At 54.1% G+C, this 21,394-nt stretch overlaps 8 protein-coding genes across 8 annotated transcripts; 4 read left to right on the top strand and 4 right to left on the bottom strand.

The window, feature by feature from the left end:
* Window positions 1–564: 564 nt before the first annotated feature.
* WHR41_03550 (uncharacterized protein) lies at window positions 565–2,309 on the bottom strand. The gene is made up of 4 exons (XM_069372156.1): window positions 1,967–2,309; window positions 1,635–1,911; window positions 1,212–1,588; window positions 565–1,157 (listed from the first exon to the last, which is right to left on the bottom strand). The coding sequence occupies exons 1-4, from the start codon at window positions 2,117–2,119 to the stop codon at window positions 591–593; spliced, it is 1,374 nt and encodes a 457-aa protein (XP_069230956.1). The 5' UTR covers window positions 2,120–2,309; the 3' UTR covers window positions 565–590.
* Window positions 2,310–2,746: 437 nt separating this feature from the next.
* On the bottom strand, window positions 2,747–4,024 carry WHR41_03551 (uncharacterized protein). The gene is made up of 2 exons (XM_069372157.1): window positions 3,526–4,024; window positions 2,747–3,470 (listed from the first exon to the last, which is right to left on the bottom strand). The coding sequence occupies exons 1-2, from the start codon at window positions 3,731–3,733 to the stop codon at window positions 2,902–2,904; spliced, it is 777 nt and encodes a 258-aa protein (XP_069230955.1). The 5' UTR covers window positions 3,734–4,024; the 3' UTR covers window positions 2,747–2,901.
* Window positions 4,025–5,039: 1,015 nt separating this feature from the next.
* WHR41_03552 (uncharacterized protein) lies at window positions 5,040–7,286 on the bottom strand (the record flags this gene model as incomplete). Its single annotated transcript, XM_069372158.1, has 1 exon — window positions 5,040–7,286. One exon carries the CDS (start codon window positions 7,284–7,286, stop codon window positions 5,040–5,042), a length of 2,247 nt encoding a protein of 748 aa, XP_069230891.1.
* Window positions 7,287–7,678: 392 nt separating this feature from the next.
* WHR41_03553 (uncharacterized protein) lies at window positions 7,679–11,110 on the top strand (the record flags this gene model as incomplete). The annotated part of the gene is made up of 1 exon (XM_069372159.1): window positions 7,679–11,110. One exon carries the CDS (start codon window positions 7,679–7,681, stop codon window positions 11,108–11,110), a length of 3,432 nt encoding a protein of 1,143 aa, XP_069230865.1.
* Window positions 11,111–11,288: 178 nt separating this feature from the next.
* Window positions 11,289–12,825, top strand: WHR41_03554 (uncharacterized protein). Its single transcript, XM_069372160.1, has 3 exons — window positions 11,289–11,472; window positions 11,681–11,814; window positions 11,866–12,825. The coding sequence occupies exons 1-3, from the start codon at window positions 11,369–11,371 to the stop codon at window positions 12,636–12,638; spliced, it is 1,011 nt and encodes a 336-aa protein (XP_069230958.1). The 5' UTR covers window positions 11,289–11,368; the 3' UTR covers window positions 12,639–12,825.
* Window positions 12,826–14,264: 1,439 nt separating this feature from the next.
* WHR41_03555 (uncharacterized protein) lies at window positions 14,265–19,535 on the top strand (the record flags this gene model as incomplete). The annotated part of the gene is made up of 1 exon (XM_069372161.1): window positions 14,265–19,535. The coding sequence occupies one exon, from the start codon at window positions 14,265–14,267 to the stop codon at window positions 19,533–19,535; it is 5,271 nt and encodes a 1,756-aa protein (XP_069230957.1).
* A 402-nt stretch (window positions 19,536–19,937) lies between these two features.
* On the top strand, window positions 19,938–20,512 carry WHR41_03556 (uncharacterized protein). Its single transcript, XM_069372162.1, has 2 exons — window positions 19,938–20,108; window positions 20,170–20,512. Exons 1-2 carry the CDS (start codon window positions 20,052–20,054, stop codon window positions 20,434–20,436), a joined length of 324 nt encoding a protein of 107 aa, XP_069230960.1. The 5' UTR covers window positions 19,938–20,051; the 3' UTR covers window positions 20,437–20,512.
* Window positions 20,513–20,545: 33 nt separating this feature from the next.
* WHR41_03557 (uncharacterized protein) lies at window positions 20,546–21,187 on the bottom strand (the record flags this gene model as incomplete). Its single annotated transcript, XM_069372163.1, has 1 exon — window positions 20,546–21,187. One exon carries the CDS (start codon window positions 21,185–21,187, stop codon window positions 20,546–20,548), a length of 642 nt encoding a protein of 213 aa, XP_069230959.1.
* Between the last annotated feature and the right edge of the window lie 207 nt (window positions 21,188–21,394).

The following is a 21,394-nucleotide window of genomic DNA, read 5'->3' on the forward strand; positions in this document are numbered from 1 at the left end:
ATCTTAGCAGGGATGCTGTAGACTCCACGAACGGCAGCGACCGAATGCTCGATCTTGTAGGCATAGACTTCCCGAAGACCGTCCTGTCGGCACCGAGGGTCCGTAGCCGGGTTGATAGCCCTTTCAGGGTAGGTTTTAGATTTCTGATGAGGGTGGTTTTACCTTTACACCTTGAGCTTGACATTGCCAGCGATGTTCTAAGAACAATAGTCTTGTATCTTGGTCTGCATGAGCGTCGCATTCGATCGTTGCAGAGAGGAGAATTGCCTAGGGAAATCGGTGAATGACGTCGGAAATTCTTTGCGACCCGCGGATGTGGACTGGATCCCGACGATCGCACCGATGACGCCTGCGTCGATCCTATCCAGCATGCATCGAATCGTAGATGGTCAGAAAATATATCAGCGATCGACTCAGACATGGGGAATGATCCTAAAATCGAACCTGGTTAGATTCACGACACGAATCATCCGCAATGCCCCAGTGGAGCTTGCATCGACATCGCATATTGCCATTGACAGGAAGAGCGTCAATCAATCAAATCATTGACAATGGTCAAGAGACTTGGTGCAGAATGTGTTCAGAACAAGTCAACTACTGCTTGAAAAGTCCAGGATCCGATCCCACAGAGGAACCTCCAGATTCGCCGTAAACCAGTATCCGCCGGCCTTCCCTCGCCAACATATGGCACATTGGCGGTCCAATCCGCGAGGGATGGGTAACGAATGGATGACATTCATTTGTGGCTGGACCAACACTGGTCCAGAATCGTCCGAGGGCTTTGTACAAACTTGCAGATTTTCGAACGGAGCATGAGACCAAGAAGTCAGCAGCATGGTAACAGGCGTTCTTCCTCCGACACCTTTGACTTGACACTGTCTTCTGGGCGCTTGAGACATCAAGGCAGTGTAGTCTTGGATGTAAGCAGGATCACGAACTTCCTGGATATGCTCGCGGATGCTGATTGCGCCCTGGACCAGCCGTTGTTGCTGCGTCAAGTGGTCGAACGTTGCCGGTTTGATCATGGCCAGGGTGACAGGATTCCACAACTCTGGTTCTCGTTCTTGCGGGCTTTGCAAAGACCTCCTGACACTGACGGTGATTATGAGCCTCGCTTTAGTGCTCGGATCAATCTCGTGGGCGTAGTCTGAAAGTTTCTGGACACTCGCGTTAGCCGAGATCCAACAGCCTACTCATATACCGGTTCTCACCATCTGGATCCAGGAGGCGAATAGATCGAACAGCGTCACTTTGGCGCCAGCACAGTTCGCTGTCGATCGCCACTGCTCAAGGAATTTTTCTGGTATGTGAACCATTTGCCAGCGCGAATCATACCGCCAGTGATTCGACCATTTGTTGGCTAGTAGACGAATTGGAAATAACTTGCTGGATGTGCAAGCTTCCCACCAAATAGCCGCTTGCGACGTCTGGAATATTCTCCCTCCAACAGCAGACAGGGTCGGGACATTTTGTTGATCTTTTGTTTCAGCATCTCTCGCAGCGGCATAGTGGCGAGCACCCGTCGCTGTTCGTATGCCAGTGTTTCCGAACAAACATTCGCAAAATGCCGTAGCAGCACTGTGTAGACCTTATATCTGTAAGCCAAGTCCAATCTAATCATTCGATTTACTCACTCAAAGCTTCCCCAGCAGCATGTTGCAGGGTGAATCTCATCACAGTAGCATCTCGTAGCGATACAGCATCGATGACGAAGATTCGCGGGCAGAATCGGTCCTTCAAAGATTGTCTTGCATTCTTCTTGAACAGCTTGTTCAGAATTGTGGCGTCATACACAGTAACCCCGGCGAGTTCGCGTGGCGCAAGCTGAGGCAAGATAAATCGATCGAGGGAGCGTAGGTTCAAGAATCCATGGTCAATTGATTTCGCCGGCGTCTCATACGCTTTACTCCGCTGACGGGTTTGGTATTCAGCGACTAGTAGGACCAAGCGATATCGTCACGCTTACCGTGAAATTGACGCGGAAAGAGAGTGTCGGCCAGAACTCAAGCATCCTCGAAGCTGCTTTCCTAAGCTGTTCCTCAGAAATGACATCGTTGCAGACGACCGTAATGCTGAACTCGTAACTCCATACCAGGAGATCAGTACCGACGAACTTCATGGCGGAGTTCCGGGTGGTTCATCAGTAGCTGAGGTTGCGGATGGACGGCGGCGCTATGAGCTTGCCAACACCTACACGTTTATCTGAGGGTGCTGGCCGTATTGATCCTATTGCATGGCGTGGAACAGGGACTGGGCAGAGCCGTTTCGTTATCAGCGGAAGTTATACGTCTGTGGAAGTGACGAGCGGTGCGTGACAGGAGGCACAGGCCCGCGCGTTGGTGCGCGCTCACGGTGCATGATGGCAGCGCCCGCCATCAGGCCACACCTGCGGCAGTAATACAGTCACAATCAGGTATGGTCACGGACACACGGTGGTCGGGAAAAGTGACAACGAGGGCGCACCGTTGCCTGTGTCGAGCGTCAAGGTTGTGACGAGCGGACAATGCGGGACACGCATCAGGCCACCCACGGACGAAATGTTTGCTTGGATCTGTGCCGCCTTTGTACGCCACAACGCCTCAGCGAAGGTGTGTTAGGATGTAGTTTTGAGTCTTTTTGGTACAATCCCACAAGACCATTCCGGTGCTGTCTTCGAAATGAGCGAGCTCTCTCCAGTCCACATCTTACCCAATTGCGGAATCTCTCTTCCCGAGCCAATCACTCATACGAAAGTCGAGATGGATAGTCTTTCGTGTCAATTTTCTTATAGCACAAAACGCCATTATGGCAACACTAAATGATATCTATGCAGAGAAAAGCCCACCAAAAACGCCCATCGCCCTGATGACAATGACCCCAATACGACGATCCACGAGAGCAACGTCCATCTGTATTAGGTCTCTACTGGAACAGCCAATACTCCGCCGCATACGGCACTGAAAACGTCTCCGGCATGCCTTGACAAGTCTTCGGCGGCTGTCCGCCGGCCGTGTTCAACCGATACACCTCCTGAAAGGCCTGGCCAGAAGTCGTCTTCGCGTCCAGCCGCAGCCAGGCTACAGACCCGTTACCCTCGCCATACGGGCCTCGCACGGCGCTCTCTGGCGCCGGTGTGGAGTCACCCTTCTTGAAGGCTCCACGGCCATATGCGTGCGCACCGGTGTCGAGGTCGAAGAAAGGTGTGGTGTTGTCTGTGAAGTAGTGGTGGCCCGACATGCCTTGGTAGATGGGCGAGTTGGTGTCGTCTGAGGACGGAACGGGGAGGTCGAGAGCGATGGGGCACATTCTGGCGAGCAGCTCGGGCATGTCGGCTGCGAGGCAGGAGACGTTGAAGAGGGTTGCTACGGCGCCGGCGGCGACGGGGACAGCGGTGGAATTGCTAAGGTCGCAGGTGTAGTTCTGGTTGCCACGGCCGATTGCTACGTGTGAGAGCACGCGGCCTGCTGCTGGGGGTGGTAATGGTGTTGGAGCTGGCGACTTGTCAGTGATTGGGGATGTAGCTGAGGTTCAACGGGAAACTCAGACCTGCTGGCATCACAGCGTTTCTGAGATCGCAAGATCCGCGCTGGGAGTCACGACCGTGGTGCCATTGTCTGTTGAAGTCTGCGTATGATGATCCATCCCATCGGTGTTGCATGCCGCGATCTCCAGATCGTGAGTCTTGTCCCCAGTGTGCTGCTGGTGCAGCGATAGCCGTGGACGCCAACAGCGCTGTGTAGAAAGACACCTTCATCCTGGCCACGAGTAAAGATATTGCAACTTTCAGTCTCTCAGTGCTGTCCAAGTCTTCGTATGGACTGAGCCAACCTCACACGCCAAGGGTGGTGGCAAACAAAGATCGAGAAGAGGAGGGTGAGGATGTTGGCGAAGGATGAGACGGAGGACGCAAGCACTGCGGCGTCAAGCGCCCTGTCGCGGTTGCTATATACATGGCTGATGCTGTGCGACCCTGTCTTGAGCCGTGTGTATGCACTCTGTCCCCGGGCGCGTAGGTCGGCGCCAGCATGTCAAAATAAATGCAATGCGAGGCTGGGGTCTGGCGCCCACGGGCTGGTCATTGGCTCATGTCGGCGGCCGACCCGGCGGCTGGCGTTTCGCCTCGATGCTTGACCGGACCCATCTGAACATCAACCTTGGTACTCCTGCATATGATGGAGGTCGTGCAATAGATGTCATGTAAGTCAATCATTGTTTCGATCGCGTATCTGCAGAGTGCAAACAACGCTTCTTTCCGGGATCTTCTTTCATCGAAGTCCGTTGCAAATGACGTTGTTCCTAGCACCACAGCACTCACGATAGCGCCCGTATATTCATAGAACAACCAAAAGGTACAATGCCAATGCCTCATAACCCACATAAGCTCTCCACCAAAACTTGGAAAGGGCAGATTCAAAGAACAAAATGCCAGCGCCATGCCGGCCAGCTCCAACCAATAGCGCTCGACTGGGCGCTTAGAAGCCTGCAACGACTGGCTCACAGGCCTCTAGCTCCACCACAGCGCTTCCAGCCGCCGGTTTCGAAGGAACCGTCCATCGACTCCGCCAAACGATGACTTGCATACGCTTGGACCCAATCGAAGGCCTCACAGGCTGTTCGAGTGGGAGACGCGACCTAATGGTCTCGCGTAGCCGCTGCAATTTATTCGGACATGTCGCGTGAGGCTCTTGTGGGGTGGGGATATCATGTGGTGAGGCAGAAATCTCAGGCTTGGGGTTGTTGGCGCGAGGTAGGTGAGCTGATCGTGAAGATGGGTGGCGAGCCTTTGAAGGCAAGAGAAATTGCCATGACTTGATGCTAAGGGCGCTTGAACTGGTGGTGTGTGCCCGTTTGGAAACACAATGGCAATTCAACCGCCATTGACCTTGGTAAGTGGCCTTGGACTCTTGGTATAAACCAATGACTATGATCTCCCATTGGCGTGATTCGAACAGCAGCCAGCTACTATCGTGCTGCAGCGCTTCCATAAGCACATACAATGATACCTTGAGGCACTTCGAAGATGTTTGCGTTCCTCAATGCATGATATTCCTACAGAATTGTTAAGTATCGTGATCAAAATCATCGTGCGTCCAATCCCCGTGCCCAGCAGTGCCACCCGCTGCCGCTGCAACAGCGCCAGCACCAAGATTACTGGCGTGCTGCTCGACGTCCGCCGTCCCCATCCAATACAGCATGGTGAAAACAAGCAGGTGCAGCGCCAGGCAATACATCGCAAACAGGTTCCTGCTCGTTCGTGTCTGCAGCACCAGCCGCGTGATCTGGAAGACGGCCCGTTCGGGCAAACTCATCCGTTTCAACGCACGTGCGCTTTCTCGGCCGCGGAAGGCTGCAAATGGCGAGATGTTGCTTTCGTACGTTGAACGGTAGCGGTCGAGCGATAGGCCAGATGACGTGTCGGATGACACTTGGATGGTGGAGGGGTTAGGGTTAGCGCCGTAGGCGCTTCCGGAGGTGGATGGTTGGCCACGGTTGTAGGTCGACACGTAGCGTGTCTTCTCATAGAGATTGAGGTTGTCTTTCTGCAAGCTCGAGACCTCAGAGCGCAGGCCGCTGACGGTCTGATACTGCCGTTGTAGCTCCTGTTCCAGCTCGCCAATCTTCTTCTTGAATCGATCACGTTGAGCAGTGACCATTGGGAGGATGCCAGAGCCACCGCCCACAGCATCGCCTGGTCGAAGCGGAGAGCTTGCACCAGCTGACGGGTCGACTCCTCCAATGATAGAAGATGTCGGCGAAGTACCTCCGCCCCGCCGACTGCCGTACATCGACTTCGGGTATCGGGAGGTATATGTGCCTGCAACAGACATCGTCTCAAATGCGTTTGATGCCTCCTGCTGGGTTTTGTGGAGGTCATTCTCAAGCGACGCATTGAGACTCTGGGCCTTCTCGAGCTCGGTTTGTGCACCCAACAGGTCCTCCTGCAACTCGTCGAGCCTCTTTTGCATCTCATTGTTTGAGACGCGAAGGTCAGTCATGTCATTACTCAGCTTTTTGTTTCGCGCAATAAGCAGTTGCTCCAAGCTTTCCCCTTTAGACTTATCGACATTGCCGTTTGCGTGTGGTTCTGTGGGCTCCACATCCGCATCGTCAACCGCAGCAAATTCAATAGAACGCAGCATCTCGAGCTCTCGCTTGACTTCTTCGTAGTCGCTCCATTTCTCGATGCGAGCTTGGAGGGACTCACGATCCGCTTTGAGCGCATTCGCCTCCCTTTCAATGCCTCGAAGCTTGCTCTCGAGTGCGCTCGTCTCAGATTCCTTGTCGTATCTAGCGTTGTCAATCCGCCTCAGAAGAGAAGAGTTCTCGGAGCGTAGGCGAAGATACGCAGGGTCATCTTCAACGGCAGTGCTCCGACCTGATGACTGACTCGCAGACTGAGCGAGCTCATATCGTAGCTGCTCGTTGCGGGCTTCGATCTCTGCCAGCCTCGTCGTTGTCCTTTCCAACTCGGAATTTGCCAATTCTAGTTCTGCTGCTGCAGCCGCACTCCTACCAGTGTCTGGTGTCTCCTCGCCGGTCTTCTCCAACCGCTGTGATACCTCGTAGCTCGCCTTCAGCTCTTTCAAGATCCTGTCCTGACTCTCGACTTTCTCCTCCAAGGTCTGCTCTTTAGCCTTCCAATTGTCTTCCTTTTCCTTGAGCACCGCAGCCCAAGAATCTTCTACTTCCTTAATTTTAGAATCTTGCGAACCCTCGGATGACTGCCTTTTGCTGCGCTCCTCTTCCAGCTGCTTTTCTGACTCTTCAATTTGCGAGTTCAATTTGCTGACTTGCTTCTGCAAGCGCTCATTCTCGCTCTCAAGCTTCGGCACGACCTCTTCCGCGGTCACCAAAGAGTCAATCGAGGCGTCCAGTAAAGGGTAGGGATCTGGGGCTTCCGAGAGCGGCGTATACGCTTGCATGAACGCCGACGACACGGTCTTGTTGTGGTTGGTGAGCAGGTCCACATAGCCCTGGTACGACTTGAGCAGGTCCTTGATATCCAGCAGCTTCGCGGCATCGTCCAGCTTCTTGAAATCCTTCGTCTTCTGCGCTAGGTCTTTGCGTTTAACCAATGAATCGCGCTGGTGAGAGACCAGCTCTGCAGCTGCTGTATCGAGGGTTGAAACGAGTTTGCTGAGGTCTAGTGTGCGCCAGGCAGCTACTGCTTGCTGGAACTTGTTGCCTTCCTCGGCACCCTCTTTTGCGTTGCGGATGTCGCTGGCTTGCTCTTTGATCGCGGAGTCGGCGCCATTTGCTGTCGCTGCAGCACCTGCGCTTGCTTGCGAGTCCTTATTGTCGGCCATCGTCGACTAGAACTCAAGGCATGCCTTTCAGCGATGGGGACGCGCGGCAAAGCCGAATGGATGCTGGGCTTGAAGGTGAGGATACAAGCCGGTCGAGTTGTCGCGTAGATCCCAGAGATTGTAAGATTGGTGAGCGAACGGAGACAAGAAATTGCTCTTGGGTTCGAGAGAGGCTACGTATTGAATTGAGCGATCTTGGTGAAACCAAAGGAGCGAGGGTGAAGCTGCCGAGGGTCCGTCGATCCAGCACGGGCCTGTGGTGAAGCTCACGCTGGCTCGCTGCTACCAACACAGCGGCACTGTAGCTTCGATAGCTCCATATCCCAGAATTGTATACTACTGCCTCTCCCTACGTGTCATCGAGACACAATGTTTGGCTGGCCTGACCGGCGATGGAAGCGCAGCATGGCTCCCTGAGCGACGACAGCGACGCCGCCTACGTGCTCCGCGACCTGATCAACGACGTGCCGCTCTCGGCCGACGGCGAGCACAACAATGCATATATAACCTGCGTAGACGCCTGGAACGGCAACCTCTATATTGGCACTTCGGCCGGAGAGCTTCTGCATTTTGTCTCCATCCCGCCCGAAGCAGGCGACGAATCCGGACAGCCCTCATGGATCATCGCCTCTAGGCTGCAGCCGCCGTTCAACACCGCACAGGAACCGCCGGATAATGGAGTGAAGCAAATCCTTATATTACCACAAGCTGGAAAGGCGTGTGTGCTCTGCAATGGCACCCTCACGTTCTATACGCTACCAGAGTTGAGCCCTGCTTTCGGTGGTAAGATCAAGCAAGCCGGATGTACGTGGGTTGGAGGAGTGGATAGGAACGAAGAGTTAGAGGAGCGCGAGGAGACGAGCAATGGGACTGTCATCGTCATTGCGCTCAAGCAGAGGCTTCGCTTGATTCGAATTGGAGAAGAAGCCAGGAAGATCAGGGACATCGAATTGGGTGGAGTGGGCGCGATTCAACGTAGAGGCGACTTGGCTTGCGTCGCGGATGGAACTTCTTATTCCCTGCTCGACGTTGTCAATCAGCGTAAGAACGATCTGTTCCCGATCTCTTCCATCATTGAGCCGGATCCTGCGGCGCAAACGGCCGGACAGGGTTCTTCGCATCGCGCGACAGGGAGTATCTCCAACAGAAGCCCTGTTCGAATGGGACGGCATGAACGGAATGTGAGCTCTGGCAGTCAGATCAAGGACAATGATCGCTTGCAGCCCGGAAGCTCCTCGCCATGGCCCGCGCGGAGCTCCTCGAAAGCATCTGCTTCCCCAACAGAGTCACCCAGCCGTACTACGAGCCCACAGAAACAGGAGCAGGAGTCCGTGCCACCTCCCCCACCTCCAAAAGACATTGTGGCTGCAAAAGAGACTTCGAACCGACCTTTGCCGCCTAACATCGCTTCGCCAACTCCAACCGAGTTCCTCCTCACCACCGGTACCAAGGCAAGCGAGCCGGGCGTCGGAATGTTCGTCAACTTGGAAGGTGATGTTGTGCGTGGCACGATAGAGTTCACGTCCTACCCGCACGGCCTTGTCTTGGAAGGCGGCAGAGAGGGCGTGCCTCCTGAAGCCTTAGGTAGCGAATCAGACGGGTATGTCCTCGCTTTGGTACAGAGAACTATACAAGGAAAGCGCCAGTCTGCTATAGAAGTCCAACGCTGGGATGCCGAGCCTGGTGAGGCGCATCGGACAAAGCACTGGCTTCAGCTTCCGGATGTCTACCCAACGTCAAACGAAGATGCCATGGATGACGGCGTTGGCATGCGCACAGCGTCGACCCCGAACGAGCTTGCTGTTCCTGAAATCGGCATCAACCTACGATTACGACGACTTCAAGTAGGTTCGGACAGTGAATCGACAAACGAATCAGAAGAAAAGCGAAACGGAGAAGAAGACAAAATCACAGCACGTTTCGCGCGTACAAAAGCCAGTGTGATGCTTTTCCATCACGATAAAGTTCACTGGTTGGTTCGAAGCTCCTTGTTGGTGCAACTTGAGCGCCGCCTGGATCGGGCAGTCTCTAGGAATGGCCGCATGTCCATCAATGCAGGGCGAGTGCAAGAGGTGATTAACGATATACGTGGACAAGAAGCCCAGAATGAACTGGAGTTCATTACCTTGACCTACATTCGGCAAAAAGCGTCGCTACTTCTTTTTGGCAATCTGCTCCTGACTACTGGAGATGGCGTAATAGCATACGAACGTGACAAGAGAGCAGCAGGCGAGGCGCTCGTCGAAGGCGAGCTCGACCCGCGTACAATTCTCTGCCTTGTACAGCCTTTGTCGGAAGAAGTCAAGGCGGGATCAGATGGCATCTGGATCTCGCAAGGCCTTCGTGATACCATACAATCGCTGCGTGATGCCATGGGAGACACCGAACTTGTGCCTGATACGCGCGGGCCCTACGGTGACAATTTGCTCCAAGTTATCAAGCGCTATCTGATGGCGTGGCGGAAGAAGAAAGGCTTTGGCAGTGTCGCTGATGAGACGCACGTCTTCCAAACGGTGGACGCCGCATTGCTTCACGTGCTCCTGTTACTTGATCAACATAGTCCTCGAGGTCCAGCAACAGGAGGCTCTGTCAGGGCAGAGCTGAATGATGTGGTAGACAAAGGCGTTGACTGCTTCGATCGAGCTGTTGAGCTTTTCGAGAAGTTCGATCGCCTTTACGTCTTGAGCCGCTTGTACCAATCACGGAAGATGGTTGGTCAAGTCCTGGCGACATGGAGACGGATTGTCGACGGCGAGCATGATGTCGGTGGGGAGCTGCTCGAAGGCGAGCATGACATTCGTCGCTACTTGACCAAAATACGCGATCAGCACCTGGTGCAAGACTATGGTGCCTGGCTTGCGAACCGCAACCCAAAGCTGGGCGTTCAGGTATTCGCAGATGAGAACGCGAGGGTCAAATTTCAGCCCTCAGAAGCAGTCGCGCTGCTCAAAGAAAAAGCTCCGGGTGCTGTGAAGGACTATCTCGAGCATCTCGTTTTTGGCAAGAACCACGTGCAGTACGTCAACGACTTGATATCATTTTATCTTGACACAGTTCTGCACGAACTCGAGCGGTCAGATCAGGCGAAAGCGACTCTTGTTGAGTCCTACGAGACGTACCGCGCCCTCGTGCCGCCCAAACCGACGTACCGTCAATTCATCACCGACAACTCGATCGATGCAGAATGGTGGCAAAATCGCTTGCGCTTGCTTCAGCTCATCGGCGGCAGCCATGGTGCGGCATCGAAATACGACGTCCACACCGTTGGGAAGCGTCTCAAGCCATACAGCAATGAGCTGGTACCAGAAATGATCATTCTCAATGGTCGCGAAGGGAAACACGAGGAAGCCTTGCGTTTGCTCACGCACGGACTTGGAGACTACGACACGGCAATCCGCTATTGCCTGCTCGGTGGCTCCTCCATATTCCACCCGGGCTCCAATCTCCTTCCAGAACAGTCTTTGCCTTCCAAAGAAGAGCAAGCGAAGCTCTTCAAGACTTTGCTGCAGGAGTTCTTCCGCATCGAGGATTTCAGTGAACGTTTAGAGCGGACGTCGGAATTGCTCGAGCGGTTTGGCGGCTGGTTTGATATTGAAGAAGTACTCGACTCAATTCCCGACAGTTGGAGCGTGGAGCTTGTCAGCGGTTTCCTGTTACATGCGCTGCGAAGACTGGTACGGGAGAAGAACGAGACGGTGGTCGTCAAGGCGTTGAGCTCGGCTCAGAACCTCAGGAACAGCGTGGAGACCGCCGAGAAGCTTGAGAGTTTGCGCCCAGTCATTCAAACAAGCGAAGATGAAAGCAAGGGCGTGGACGTACAATGATTGCTATATGTATGACTGTAAGAAGATTTTCTAGATTAAGTATTCTGGTTATATACGCTTTCACATCTATTGTGAATTGAGCCAATCAGTTGTCGTGTGTTGTTTCCTGTGTTCACAAGCTTATCTTATCTTATCTCCGACCTCGCTCTTATCGTCGTCGTCCAACTTTCTTAGACCGCCATGAGCCATTGAGGAGAGCCGTTACCCTCGTCATCCCACTGCGACGTGCCTTACACTCCGCGACGTGACCTGTTGGCCATGTCTGCTTCCCTTCCCGGTAACAGGGACCTTCCTGCCTCCCAGTATGACCTCAGCACATACTGGGGCCGCGTGCGACATGCCGCGAACCTTTCGGACCCGAGGTGAGACTCATTGAGCTGGAGCTATGCGATGTGACGCCGCGTTACGCGCAAGCGCACCTGAAGATTCTTGGAGGATATGCGACTCGAGCATGGGTCAGTACAATACTTGTGTTCGATCGCGCGCTCTCTCAATCTCCCCTGCATCAACCTAGGACGACATTTGGTTGAAAAACTTGGAATGGACCAGCGCTAACCATGGCGATGACAGCACGCTCTTCACCTCGTCAGCGGGCCTCGAAAAGGCAAAGAGCATGATCACAGACTACAAGCAGGGAAGGACTGCGGAGATGACACCTGAGCTGTGGACGGCGAAGAAGACGATTGACAGCACGCTGCACCCTGGTCCGTACAAGAAGATTGGATAAGAGGATGGTTACTGAATAATTATGACAGATACCGGCGAGCCCGTCCTGCTGCCCTTCCGCATGTCCGCCTTTGTCTTCTCGAACTTGGTCGTCACTGCGGGCATGCTCACACCCGGCCTGGGAACTGCTGGCACCGCTGGCTGGCAGGTTGCCAACCAGTCGCTCAACGTCGCAATCAATGCCTCCAACGCCAACAAGGCAACTCCTCTGTCCACAGGCAAGATCGTTCAATCATACTTCATGGCAGTGGGAGCGTCTTGCGGTGTCGCACTTGGCCTCAAGGCCGTCGTCCCACGTCTCCGTGTCAGCCCCGCTGCGCGCACCGTTCTGGGACGTCTTGTTCCGTTCGCAGCTGTCGCCACTGCCGGTGCCCTGAACGTCTTCCTCATGCGCGGCGAGGAGATTAGGAACGGCATCCCCGTCTACCCAAGCGAGTCCGTAGCCGCCCGCGCAAAGCGCGAAGCTGCCAACGAGCCTTTGAAGCCCTTGGGCAAGAGCCAGAAGGCAGGGACTCTGGCTGTCGGCGAGACAGCCATCTCTCGCGTACTGAACGCAACTCCCATCATGGTCCTTCCGCCCCTCATTCTTGTGCGCCTGCAGCAGACAGCTTGGCTCCAGCAGAGGCCTCGCATGGTCATGCCCGTCAACCTCGGTCTCATTTTCGCCACCTCGATCTTCGCCCTTCCGCTCGCGCTCGCAGCGTTCCCTCAGAAACAGGCTGTCAAGGCTACGAGTCTGGAGAAGGAGTTCTGGGATCAAGCCGGCGAGGACGGATTGGTTGAGTTTAACCGCGGCATTTGAGGGATACATTTCATACATTAGCATAATTTGCATATGTTCGTGCTAATTTCACTTCTACATGGTGTGACCAGGCGCTGGAGGTCAGGGCCGATAGATTCGCTGGAGCCTTTACAAAGCGAACTGGACCCTTTAAGGCGGCTCGTCCAGTTTTTACTTACATAGACCATCGAACGCTTTGATCGTTCCGGCCTTTTTCCCCCAATCTCACCGCGTGGCGATGTCCGTCGCTCAGCCCGTATGGTCGCATGGAAGATGCTTCCAACGTCCAATTCATTCTTCTGCATGTCAGAGATTCCGAGTAACGATTCAAATCCATGAGGGTCAACTTTTAGCTTCTTTGTAGGAAATTGCAAAGCTTCAAAACGGTGTCTGTATCGAACTGCATGAGGTGGTGATGTCTGGCTTTCCACAGGATGCCGAAGATTCCAAAAGTATGAACTGCTTCAATGGGTATCGTGCAAACTCCGTCCCTTCAACCCCGACAATTTGAAAGACTGGGTAGGGCAGACCGAATGATTTGCAGTGTTCATCCGTCATTTAGGTGTGACAATGGGCAAGTCCGAGGCTTTTTCTAGACGAGAAGTCAGACATGGATTGTATTATTGAAGTGCAAGGGTGGTCGTAGCACATACTTTCGTTATGCTCTTTTGGCATCGATATGAAGTCCTCGTCATCTCCACGATCAGTCTCGTCCTCTTGCGCCACGCTTTCGTCTGTTTTGGCCCTCACGGTGTTTCGAGGTTCCGAGAGATCATCGACATCGACTATTATCCGAGATTGGCGCTTAGCTGGATAAACAAGAGTGTAGCTACGGTCGTCACTAAATTTTCTGTCGATTTTGATGTCTGGGTGTAATCCCACTATGCTTCCTGATCCGTAGAGACGATACAACGGAACAGTCCACTTGTTCGAGTGACGATATTGCAAGTTGGCTGGATCGCCTTTCTTGTCGACGATGTACAGATCTGAATGTTGAAAGACAGGGCTTGGCCTTTCGGTGATTTTGCGATCAGTTCTGTCACTGCGCGACTTGCTGTCTTGTGACGTTACTCTTTCACGGGGGCGCCGGTCAGTTGAGCGACCGGGTGAACGATCTCTATGTTCGTGTTTCTGATGCGACCGAGCATTGCGGACCACACAGCCTTCATGTTTCCGGTTACGCGACCTGATTTCTGATTTGTCGATGCGGTGCTTGCTTGGTTCGACCTTCGCATCATCCCTTTTCGGATCTTGTTGTGATCCTGTTACAACGCTGCTGCTGGGTCTCTTCTTGGGCTGGAAGCTGCCAAACTTAGGCACCGCTTGCCCATCCGATCCCGCCATTACAGTTATGTTACTTTTGAAATCGGAATTGCTTTCGTTGTCCGGAGTGTTGATCAGTAGTTTATCGAGTAAGGTTTAGGCGCCGCGAAAGTGGAGCAGCGGGCGCTCGGCTAACCTTCTGATCTGCCGCTGAAATCTTGGCAGCTCGGCAAGATCTTGCAGAAAGTTGCGGAGCGTGGACGCGAAGAAGTCCAGCCGAAGCTGTTACAAAAATTTGGAGAAGCAATACCGTCTGTGTCGCGTGCATTCTTCTGGATCTGCTACATGGCAGTCTAATACCTTACTTCCAGTCTCTAAGCCATCATGGCGACCGCGCTGCAACAACAGCTCGCTGCCATCAGCGCAAAATCCACCGATCAACTTAACCTCAAAGCTCAGAAACAACGCCATGCTAAGTCTCTGCTATTTGAGCCTCGCGAGGCCGCGACACAGAGCTTCGATACGCTTTTCCAGATCTGCGGCGAAGGCTTCGACGACCTCTGTGCTCTAGACAGCCGCTTCCGTGGCTTTGCGACAAATTTGTTTTCGCCGAGTAGTGTCGAAGTCGAGCGCGAGTCTTTGAACAAGAAAGAGAATGATGATTTGGATACCATTGTGGAGCAGTTTCTGGGCCTCATCTGCGGACGCTTGTTGCTCAGACCGGCACTGAAGTGCGTGGAATGGCTTATCAGAAGGTGGAAAGCGCTCGAGCACAATGTCGATACTCTCTTGCTGGCTTTCCTTCCGTACCATGGACACGAAGTCTTCCCGACCCTGATGTCTATCTTGCCACCTCAACTCCCGGCGACTTTCACATTCTTGAGACCGTACGTTGCTGCGTTGCAATCTCCGCCCAGGCACGCCGTGGTTGCCGCGGCTGTGGGCAATCCAGCATTCACCACTCAGCTGAGTGGTTTCGTTCTAAACGCGGCAAAGAGGAGGCATCATTCGAGCGCTTTGATTGGGTTCTGGGCCAGCGTGACTGCGCAGGCACTCAACGGCATGCTTGATGCTGCGCAATCTGGTCGCCCTGCGGTTCGCAAGCAGAAGATCGAAGACGTCTTGCTTCGCGTCTTGCCAGTGCTTCAAGATGCTCTCTCCGTCAAGGGTGTGGCCGAGCTCTACATGGCTACCTGCATGATCATGACCATTCTGGCAACCAAGGCTCACCTGGACGACCGGGTCCTGGACGCGATGTTGGAAGCCGTCGCTGGTGCTTGGATGCATGAGACACTGGAGGACGGGCTCCTTTGTCTGTCTGTTCTGGCCGAGGAGAAATCTCTGCTCGAGCAGCCTGCGCTCGTGACCAGGACCATTTTGTCGAACGAGGAAGCTGTAGCCACCCTTGATAGATTGAGCGACAAACACAGAACCGGAAAACTTGTGCTCGGTACCATCCTCGCTGCTGCAAAGTCGAAACAAAACATTGCAAACCAGGCGCTTCTACGCACGCTCTGCGATACTGCCTCATTGGACTTCCAACATTATGAGGTCTTAAGCCGCGAGCTGATGACAGGACTGACTGACAGCGCCTCGCATGAAGTTGCGAGGAACAAGCAACGCGGTCTCCTTCAACACCTCTCAACTTCACCAGAAGTCTCTCAGTACGTGCAAGCTGCTGCCCAGAACATCGGCAAGGATGCCAAGCAGCTTGGGCTCAGCCTTGTCGAAGTCCCTCAGGCCGAGGCTATGGTTATCGACGAGCCATCTGTTCCTGAGGTCACTGAAGCACCTGCCGTAGACTTTGCGCAGGTCTTGGGCGCCCTCCCCAAGCTGCCAACTACTGGCAAGCAGGTCTCCTTCGTTGCGTCTACCCTTGGCAGAGACTATGTCCAGGCTTACATTGACGCGTTCGAACTGGCTGCGCAGGATCAAGATCGCTTCAACCAGCTTTTGGAGGTTGCTACCCTTCACCCAAAGGAGGCGGGGACCCGACCGGAATTTCTCAGTGCGCTTGCCAGCGTATGGACTGGCTCTAAATCTGCTTTGACAAGGTCTAGTGCCGTTTCGGCAGCTACAGAAGTCATCACAAAGTCTAAGGACACGGACTTCCAGGAACTGCTTCCCTACGTCTTGACTGCTCTAAGTGACCCCAGCCAAATAGTCAGGCAGTCTGCTGCACGTCTGACACTGGCTATCTCTCAAAATTATGGAAAAGGAGCAGCGAGCGCCACCACATGGGCAAAGGACCTCATCTACGGCGAACAGTCCACAGCTGTCAGCCACCTTAGCCCCCAAGACACTGCGAAATTCCTCTCCGAGGTTGTTTGCCCTGTCCTTGAAGACTGCATCCTTGACCCTACTTTCCTCTCAAGAAATGTGGCCGAGAAGCTCAACGATTCTGACCTGAAATCAGCGCTCAGGTCGAATGTGTCTTCTTTCATCGCTTCTCGTGCTGTCGTTACGGGCATTCTTGGAGTGAAATTGAACCTTTTCGGGCTCCTTGCACGTCTTGGCAAGATCGCAAGCCAGGCTAGGAAAGAAAGCATCGTTCCGTACGCCAAGAGCTTGAACCAGAGCACCGATGTCGAAGGTTCTCTAGAGCCGGCCGCGCTCCGCTGCCTCAGTCATCGCACCAGTGATGAGATTGAGACCCTTCAAGTAATTGCGCAGCAAAGCAGAGAAACGTTTGCTGCCCTGGCATTCAAGCGTCTTCGCGAGCTCTTCAGTAACATGAAGCCGCAATCACAGGTATCGGTTGCCGACTTCCTCCTTGAACAGAGCATCGCTCCCGATAATGAGATGGCCAATGTCGAGGTGTCTCGATCTACCTCAGCGCAAGATGCCCTCCGCGATGCGCAACTCACCGGCGACGTACTCGGACATCTTCTGGATGCTTTGCCCACTCCGGCCACCCTGCAAGACTCTGAGCGACCAAGCAAGCGTCGACGCACAAGCAAATCCAACACTGATGAACCTAAAAATGTTGATCGCGCGCAGCTGGATCTTGCGCTTCGCAAAATCACCTTGGTGCTGGAGCTTGTCGAAGCCAGCACTTCGTCCAAGCGTGCAGAGCCCATGCCGCAGCTATTGAAGGGACTCTTCCACCTCCTGAGCGAGGTTCATCGCTGGCGCATCCTTGCAGATTCCGATCTAGTCTATGTCCAGAGCTTGGTTCTGGGAGATCTCTTGGCTGTAGTCAACAGCTTGGAGGCTTCTACAGCTAAGCAGCTTGATCGCTCTGTCCTCCGCACTGATTTGATCGTCGAAGCACTTCGCTCTACCAACAGTCCGCAGGTCCATAACACGGCTCTGCTGCTCATCAGCAGACTCGCAACTCTAGCCCCGGAGACTGTCCTGCACAGTGTCATGCCTCTCTTCACCTTCATGAGCACAAACACTCTCCGTCAAGCCGATCAGTACGCCTCTCACGTCGTCAACATGACGGTTGAGAGTATCGTGCCGCCTCTTGCAGCTTCCCTTAAGAAGGGTGGCAGGGATCTCATTCAGGGTGCCAGCGAGCTCTTGCTCAGCTTTACCGCCGCTTGGGAGCACATGCCGCTGCACAGGCGTCTGGCTACGTTCAAGCATCTCGTGCAGACCCTTGGAGAGGGTGAAGCGCTGTTCGCGGTGATTGCTATGCTCGTTGAAAGGTATAGACAAGACAACACCCTTCCGACATTTGTCAAGGAGCTTTGCAACGCATGCAGAGTCGACACACAGCTACTAGCAGTCAGACAGTATTTGAACCTTATCTCAGAGGCATGCAAGCCTAGGAGGCCTGTCGCAGATGCGATCCTGGGCTTCGGGGAGAAGAATGCCGAACAGGTCAAGGAGAGCATTGTTGTCCTGTTCGACGGTCTGCCTGTTATTCTGACCAATCCTGCTCTTCGCAAGGGCGTTGCCTCTGAGATGCAGAAGAGTGAAGAGGCCGCAGAGCAGATTCGTCAGATTTACGGAGATATCCTGGAGCGCGTTGTGTCCTTCCCGCGTACGCAGACCGGCAAGGGCGGCGTCGATGTTCAAGATGTTCGCATTGCGGCTGCCAATGAGCGCTCTCTCGAGGCCTTGCTTGGGCTGATGCCCACTGAAGAGTTCATCGAGGCCTCGGCTGGTCTGATGCAGACGGGCTCCGAAGCCGTGCGCACTCGTGTCTTCACCTCTCTTACTGAGCGTGTCGGAAACGCGAAGCAGAGCAACATGGCTCTGCGCACGGTCTTCATCGATGCCTTGCCGAACTGCACTGCTTTCCTGGTATCGTCGCAACCGATCAGTGTCAGGAGAGCCGCCATCGAGTGCGTTGACGGCATCGTCGAGAAATACGGAAAGCTCGATCGTGCCGCGTGCGCCGATGCTGCTGAGATCGTTGCCGGCGACGCCGCCCTCGGCACTGCGGAAGGCGGGCTTAGGGTTACCAGTCTGCTCTGCTTGTCCAGCATGGTGGACAGTCTGGCCGAAGATATGCTCGGTCTGACTCCTGTTGTTCTGGACAAGGCACTTGGGTTCCTCGAGGGCGATGATGAAGATGAAGTCGTCCAGATGCGGGATGCTGTGTTCACTTTCTTGAACGCTCTTCTTGACACCCTGCCCTTCACCTTGTCTGCAACATACCTCGACCGTGCCATCATCGCCGCTGCCAAATCCGTACAGCAGGATGGTGAGCGTGCATGGGCTGTACAGCAGTTCAGCTCTTTGGCCGCCAAGAAGGTTGCATTCCCAGAACTCGCCTCGTCCATGTCGCGTGTTTGGGAGACCGTTGCTCAAGCTGGAGGAGAATCTGCCTTGCTTTGCGTGGAAATGCTCCAGCAGGCCATCAAGGCGCACACTAAGGCAACTGTCACCAGGCATGCCGCAACACTATTCCCATCCGTGCTCAAGGCATTCGATCTCCGCCGTGTACTGTCGGAAGACGAGGGCAACGACGCATTCGATCTTGTCGGTCAGACGGCTATGGACATGACGCTCAAGCTGAACGACACCACATTCCGTCCTTTCTTCCTGCGCCTTGTCAGCTGGGCCGCCGAGGAGCTGCCCAAGACCGACCTGACCGGCCGAACCCTCAGAGGCGTTGCGCTGTACGATTTCGCACACCGTCTGTTCGAGCAGTTGGGCGGCCTGGTTACAGGCTACTCCGGTGTAGTCCTCGAGAATGTCGTCGCCGTCCTCGAGGCCGCCGACAGTGCCTCTCAAGAAGGCCGCGAGCTGATCGCGCACACCCTGCGCGCCATGCAGAGCTCCTTCAGCCACGACCAGGACGACTTCTGGTCCGCTCCGCAACATTTCGACGCCATTCTCGCCCCTCTCGTCAACCTCCTGGCGTCGGCTACATCACTATCCGCTGGTTCTATCATTCCAGCTATCACGGCTTTCGCAGATTCCGTCTCCGCCTCTCAAGACAACCTCAAGACTCTCAACTCGTCCATCATGGCGCTGCTCAAGCACGAGTCCGATGCCGTTCGCCTGGCCGCTGTGCAGTGCGAGCGCGCTGTCACGCAGGGTCTAGGCTTCGAGTGGCTCAACCTGCTACCTGAGATGCTGCCGGTCATCAGCGAGCTGCTGGAGGACGACAACGAGGACGTGGAGAGGGAATGCCTTGCTTGGGTCAGGGAGATCGAGGGTGTTACAGGAGAGAGTCTGGAGGGAATGCTTTCTTAAGGTATGGGCACTCAACGCGATGAGGAGTGGGATGGAGATTGTGTAGCGTTATTGTAGCCATATTCTTGTATGTTTGAATAACTAGTATGATCTCTTTCATAAGCCTACGCCCGTCCTGGGTCTTGATTGATTTGCTGCGATCTATCTTATTAACGCGAATGCGATCGAGAGACTCGAAAAGAGACATTTCACATTGTCAATTCGGCTAACCCATTGACTATTGCAAACGGGATAGAGAAAACCCTCATGTGGAAGACATTCCTGGCATAGATACAACGATTTACCTTATGCCGAACTCAAGTGGAGCCGCCGTCGCGAGCGTGACCGAGATTGACGTCACAGCTCGATGGTCCAGGATGGAAGGGTCAAATCTCTATGTGTCTACGACCTTGCCAGTCATTCTCGATATCATCTCCAATCTTATATGTTCGACTCATAATAGTAGAAGATTTGACCCTGTCAACCTTCACGTCACATCACTTTTATAGCTTTACGTTCAAGCCACACAGCAACACAATGGCCGCCGGAGAGAACGCCGCTGAGAAGCTCAAGGGCGCATTCCACCAGGGCAGTGTATGTCTTGTGAACCCTATTATTCTTGAGGATCCTGTTTGTTAACAGCATTCGTCTACAGGAAGCCAGCGAGAGCGCCCGCCAAAACACGAACTCCTTCTTCGACACCCTGACAAGTGGTAGCAAAGCCGACACTGCCGACACCAGCGCTGGTCAGCAGGCGCGCACGACTGGTGGTGTCGAGGGTGACAAGACCCTCACAGGCGGTCACGAAAATGCAAAGGGTGGCACTGGATTCAATAAGGACGCCGAGGTTATTGGCGGAGCTGCAAAAGACGGCGCGGAAAATGTCGCCGAGAAGGCCAAGAGGAAGTTCTACGGCTACTAGATGAGATGATGACGGAGTCGCGATGATACCCAATCTTAATAGAAGAACGAGAAATTGAAAATCGATTCGTGCGTAACTATACGATTTGTCATTATGTGAAGCGTCAGATCTAGAAGTCCTTCTTGGGAGCACCACCGCTCTCGTCTCCGGCGCCGTGCTGCCTGACAGGCTCCTTCGCAGCACCCTTGTCCTTCTCGAAGTACTTGACCTCCTCGGAGTCCATGTGCTTCATGACAGTGTCGGCCTGCCACTTCTTGAAGCTGAAACCGAGGCCGTCGTGGCTGTAGTCCTTGTCGTTCGCCTGGTCCTTGTGGTACTTGACCTGAATGAAGTCCGAATCCACGGTGTCCGGATCCAGGCTCAACGAGACCAAAGCGTTGATCGTGGCAGTCTTAGGAATGACCTTGAACGTCCACGACTGCTCGTTCTTGAACTGGATGAGGTCCCTGTCGTTCTTAATGACCTCATAACGCTCGTTCTTGGAATCCTTGAAGAGCTTGGGCAGTGCGAACCACTGGCCGGCCATCTTGTAGCGGTCGTTGGCGTACACGAACTGGTCGTCGTAGACGCAGTCAGGCGTGTACCGCTCGACGCGTTTGATCGTTGGCTCGCAGGAGTACAGAGCAATAATGTCTTCGACGAGGGCCTGACGAGCAGGGGACAGTTTGATTGACTTGCTGGGGTCGGGAGTGTAGTCTTCGGAGGTCGCGGTCTGGCGAGGCTCAAATTGCTCGCCTGGTGCTGAGGACATTTTGCTGGTGCTTGTAAGGCTACGAAACGGCGAGCTGATCTGAGTGAGGGCTTTTGGTTGTGTAGTCGTACGGATGGTCGTTCTGGCTGGTGAGAATATCTTTTGAGCTAGCATGGAAATGTGAAAATAATCATATGCTTAGTCGAAAGTCGAGGGAGAGGCTATGAATGCTTCCTTCCAGCGATGTCTATTAGCACTGCCTACCTG

This window comes from Cladosporium halotolerans, assembly GCF_011745625.1.
Source record: "Cladosporium halotolerans strain TM138-S3 chromosome Unknown Sca9, whole genome shotgun sequence".
In the NCBI taxonomy this organism is placed as follows: Eukaryota; Fungi; Ascomycota; class Dothideomycetes; order Cladosporiales; family Cladosporiaceae; genus Cladosporium; species Cladosporium halotolerans.

Bases quoted from the DNA above. Each gene is read 5' to 3' on its own strand.
- WHR41_03550 (XM_069372156.1), bottom strand. From the start codon at position 2,119: ATGAAGTTCGTCGGTACTGATCTCCTGGTATGGAGTTACGAGTTCAGC. The intron at 1,912-1,966 runs GTAAGCGTGACG...CAAACCCGTCAG, and splicing joins CTTTCCGCGTCAATTTCACG to CGGAGTAAAGCGTATGAGAC. The intron at 1,589-1,634 runs GTGAGTAAATCG...TACAGATATAAG, and splicing joins TGCTGCTGGGGAAGCTTTGA to GTCTACACAGTGCTGCTACG.
- WHR41_03551 (XM_069372157.1), bottom strand. From the start codon at position 3,733: ATGAAGGTGTCTTTCTACACAGCGCTGTTGGCGTCCACGGCTATCGCT. The intron at 3,471-3,525 runs GTCTGAGTTTCC...ACAAGTCGCCAG, and splicing joins AAACGCTGTGATGCCAGCAG to CTCCAACACCATTACCACCC.
- WHR41_03554 (XM_069372160.1), top strand. From the start codon at position 11,369: ATGTCTGCTTCCCTTCCCGGTAACAGGGACCTTCCTGCCTCCCAGTAT. The intron at 11,473-11,680 runs GTGAGACTCATT...TGGCGATGACAG, and splicing joins GCGAACCTTTCGGACCCGAG to CACGCTCTTCACCTCGTCAG. The intron at 11,815-11,865 runs GTCCGTACAAGA...TAATTATGACAG, and splicing joins TGACAGCACGCTGCACCCTG to ATACCGGCGAGCCCGTCCTG.
- WHR41_03556 (XM_069372162.1), top strand. From the start codon at position 20,052: ATGGCCGCCGGAGAGAACGCCGCTGAGAAGCTCAAGGGCGCATTCCAC. The intron at 20,109-20,169 runs GTATGTCTTGTG...ATTCGTCTACAG, and splicing joins GCGCATTCCACCAGGGCAGT to GAAGCCAGCGAGAGCGCCCG.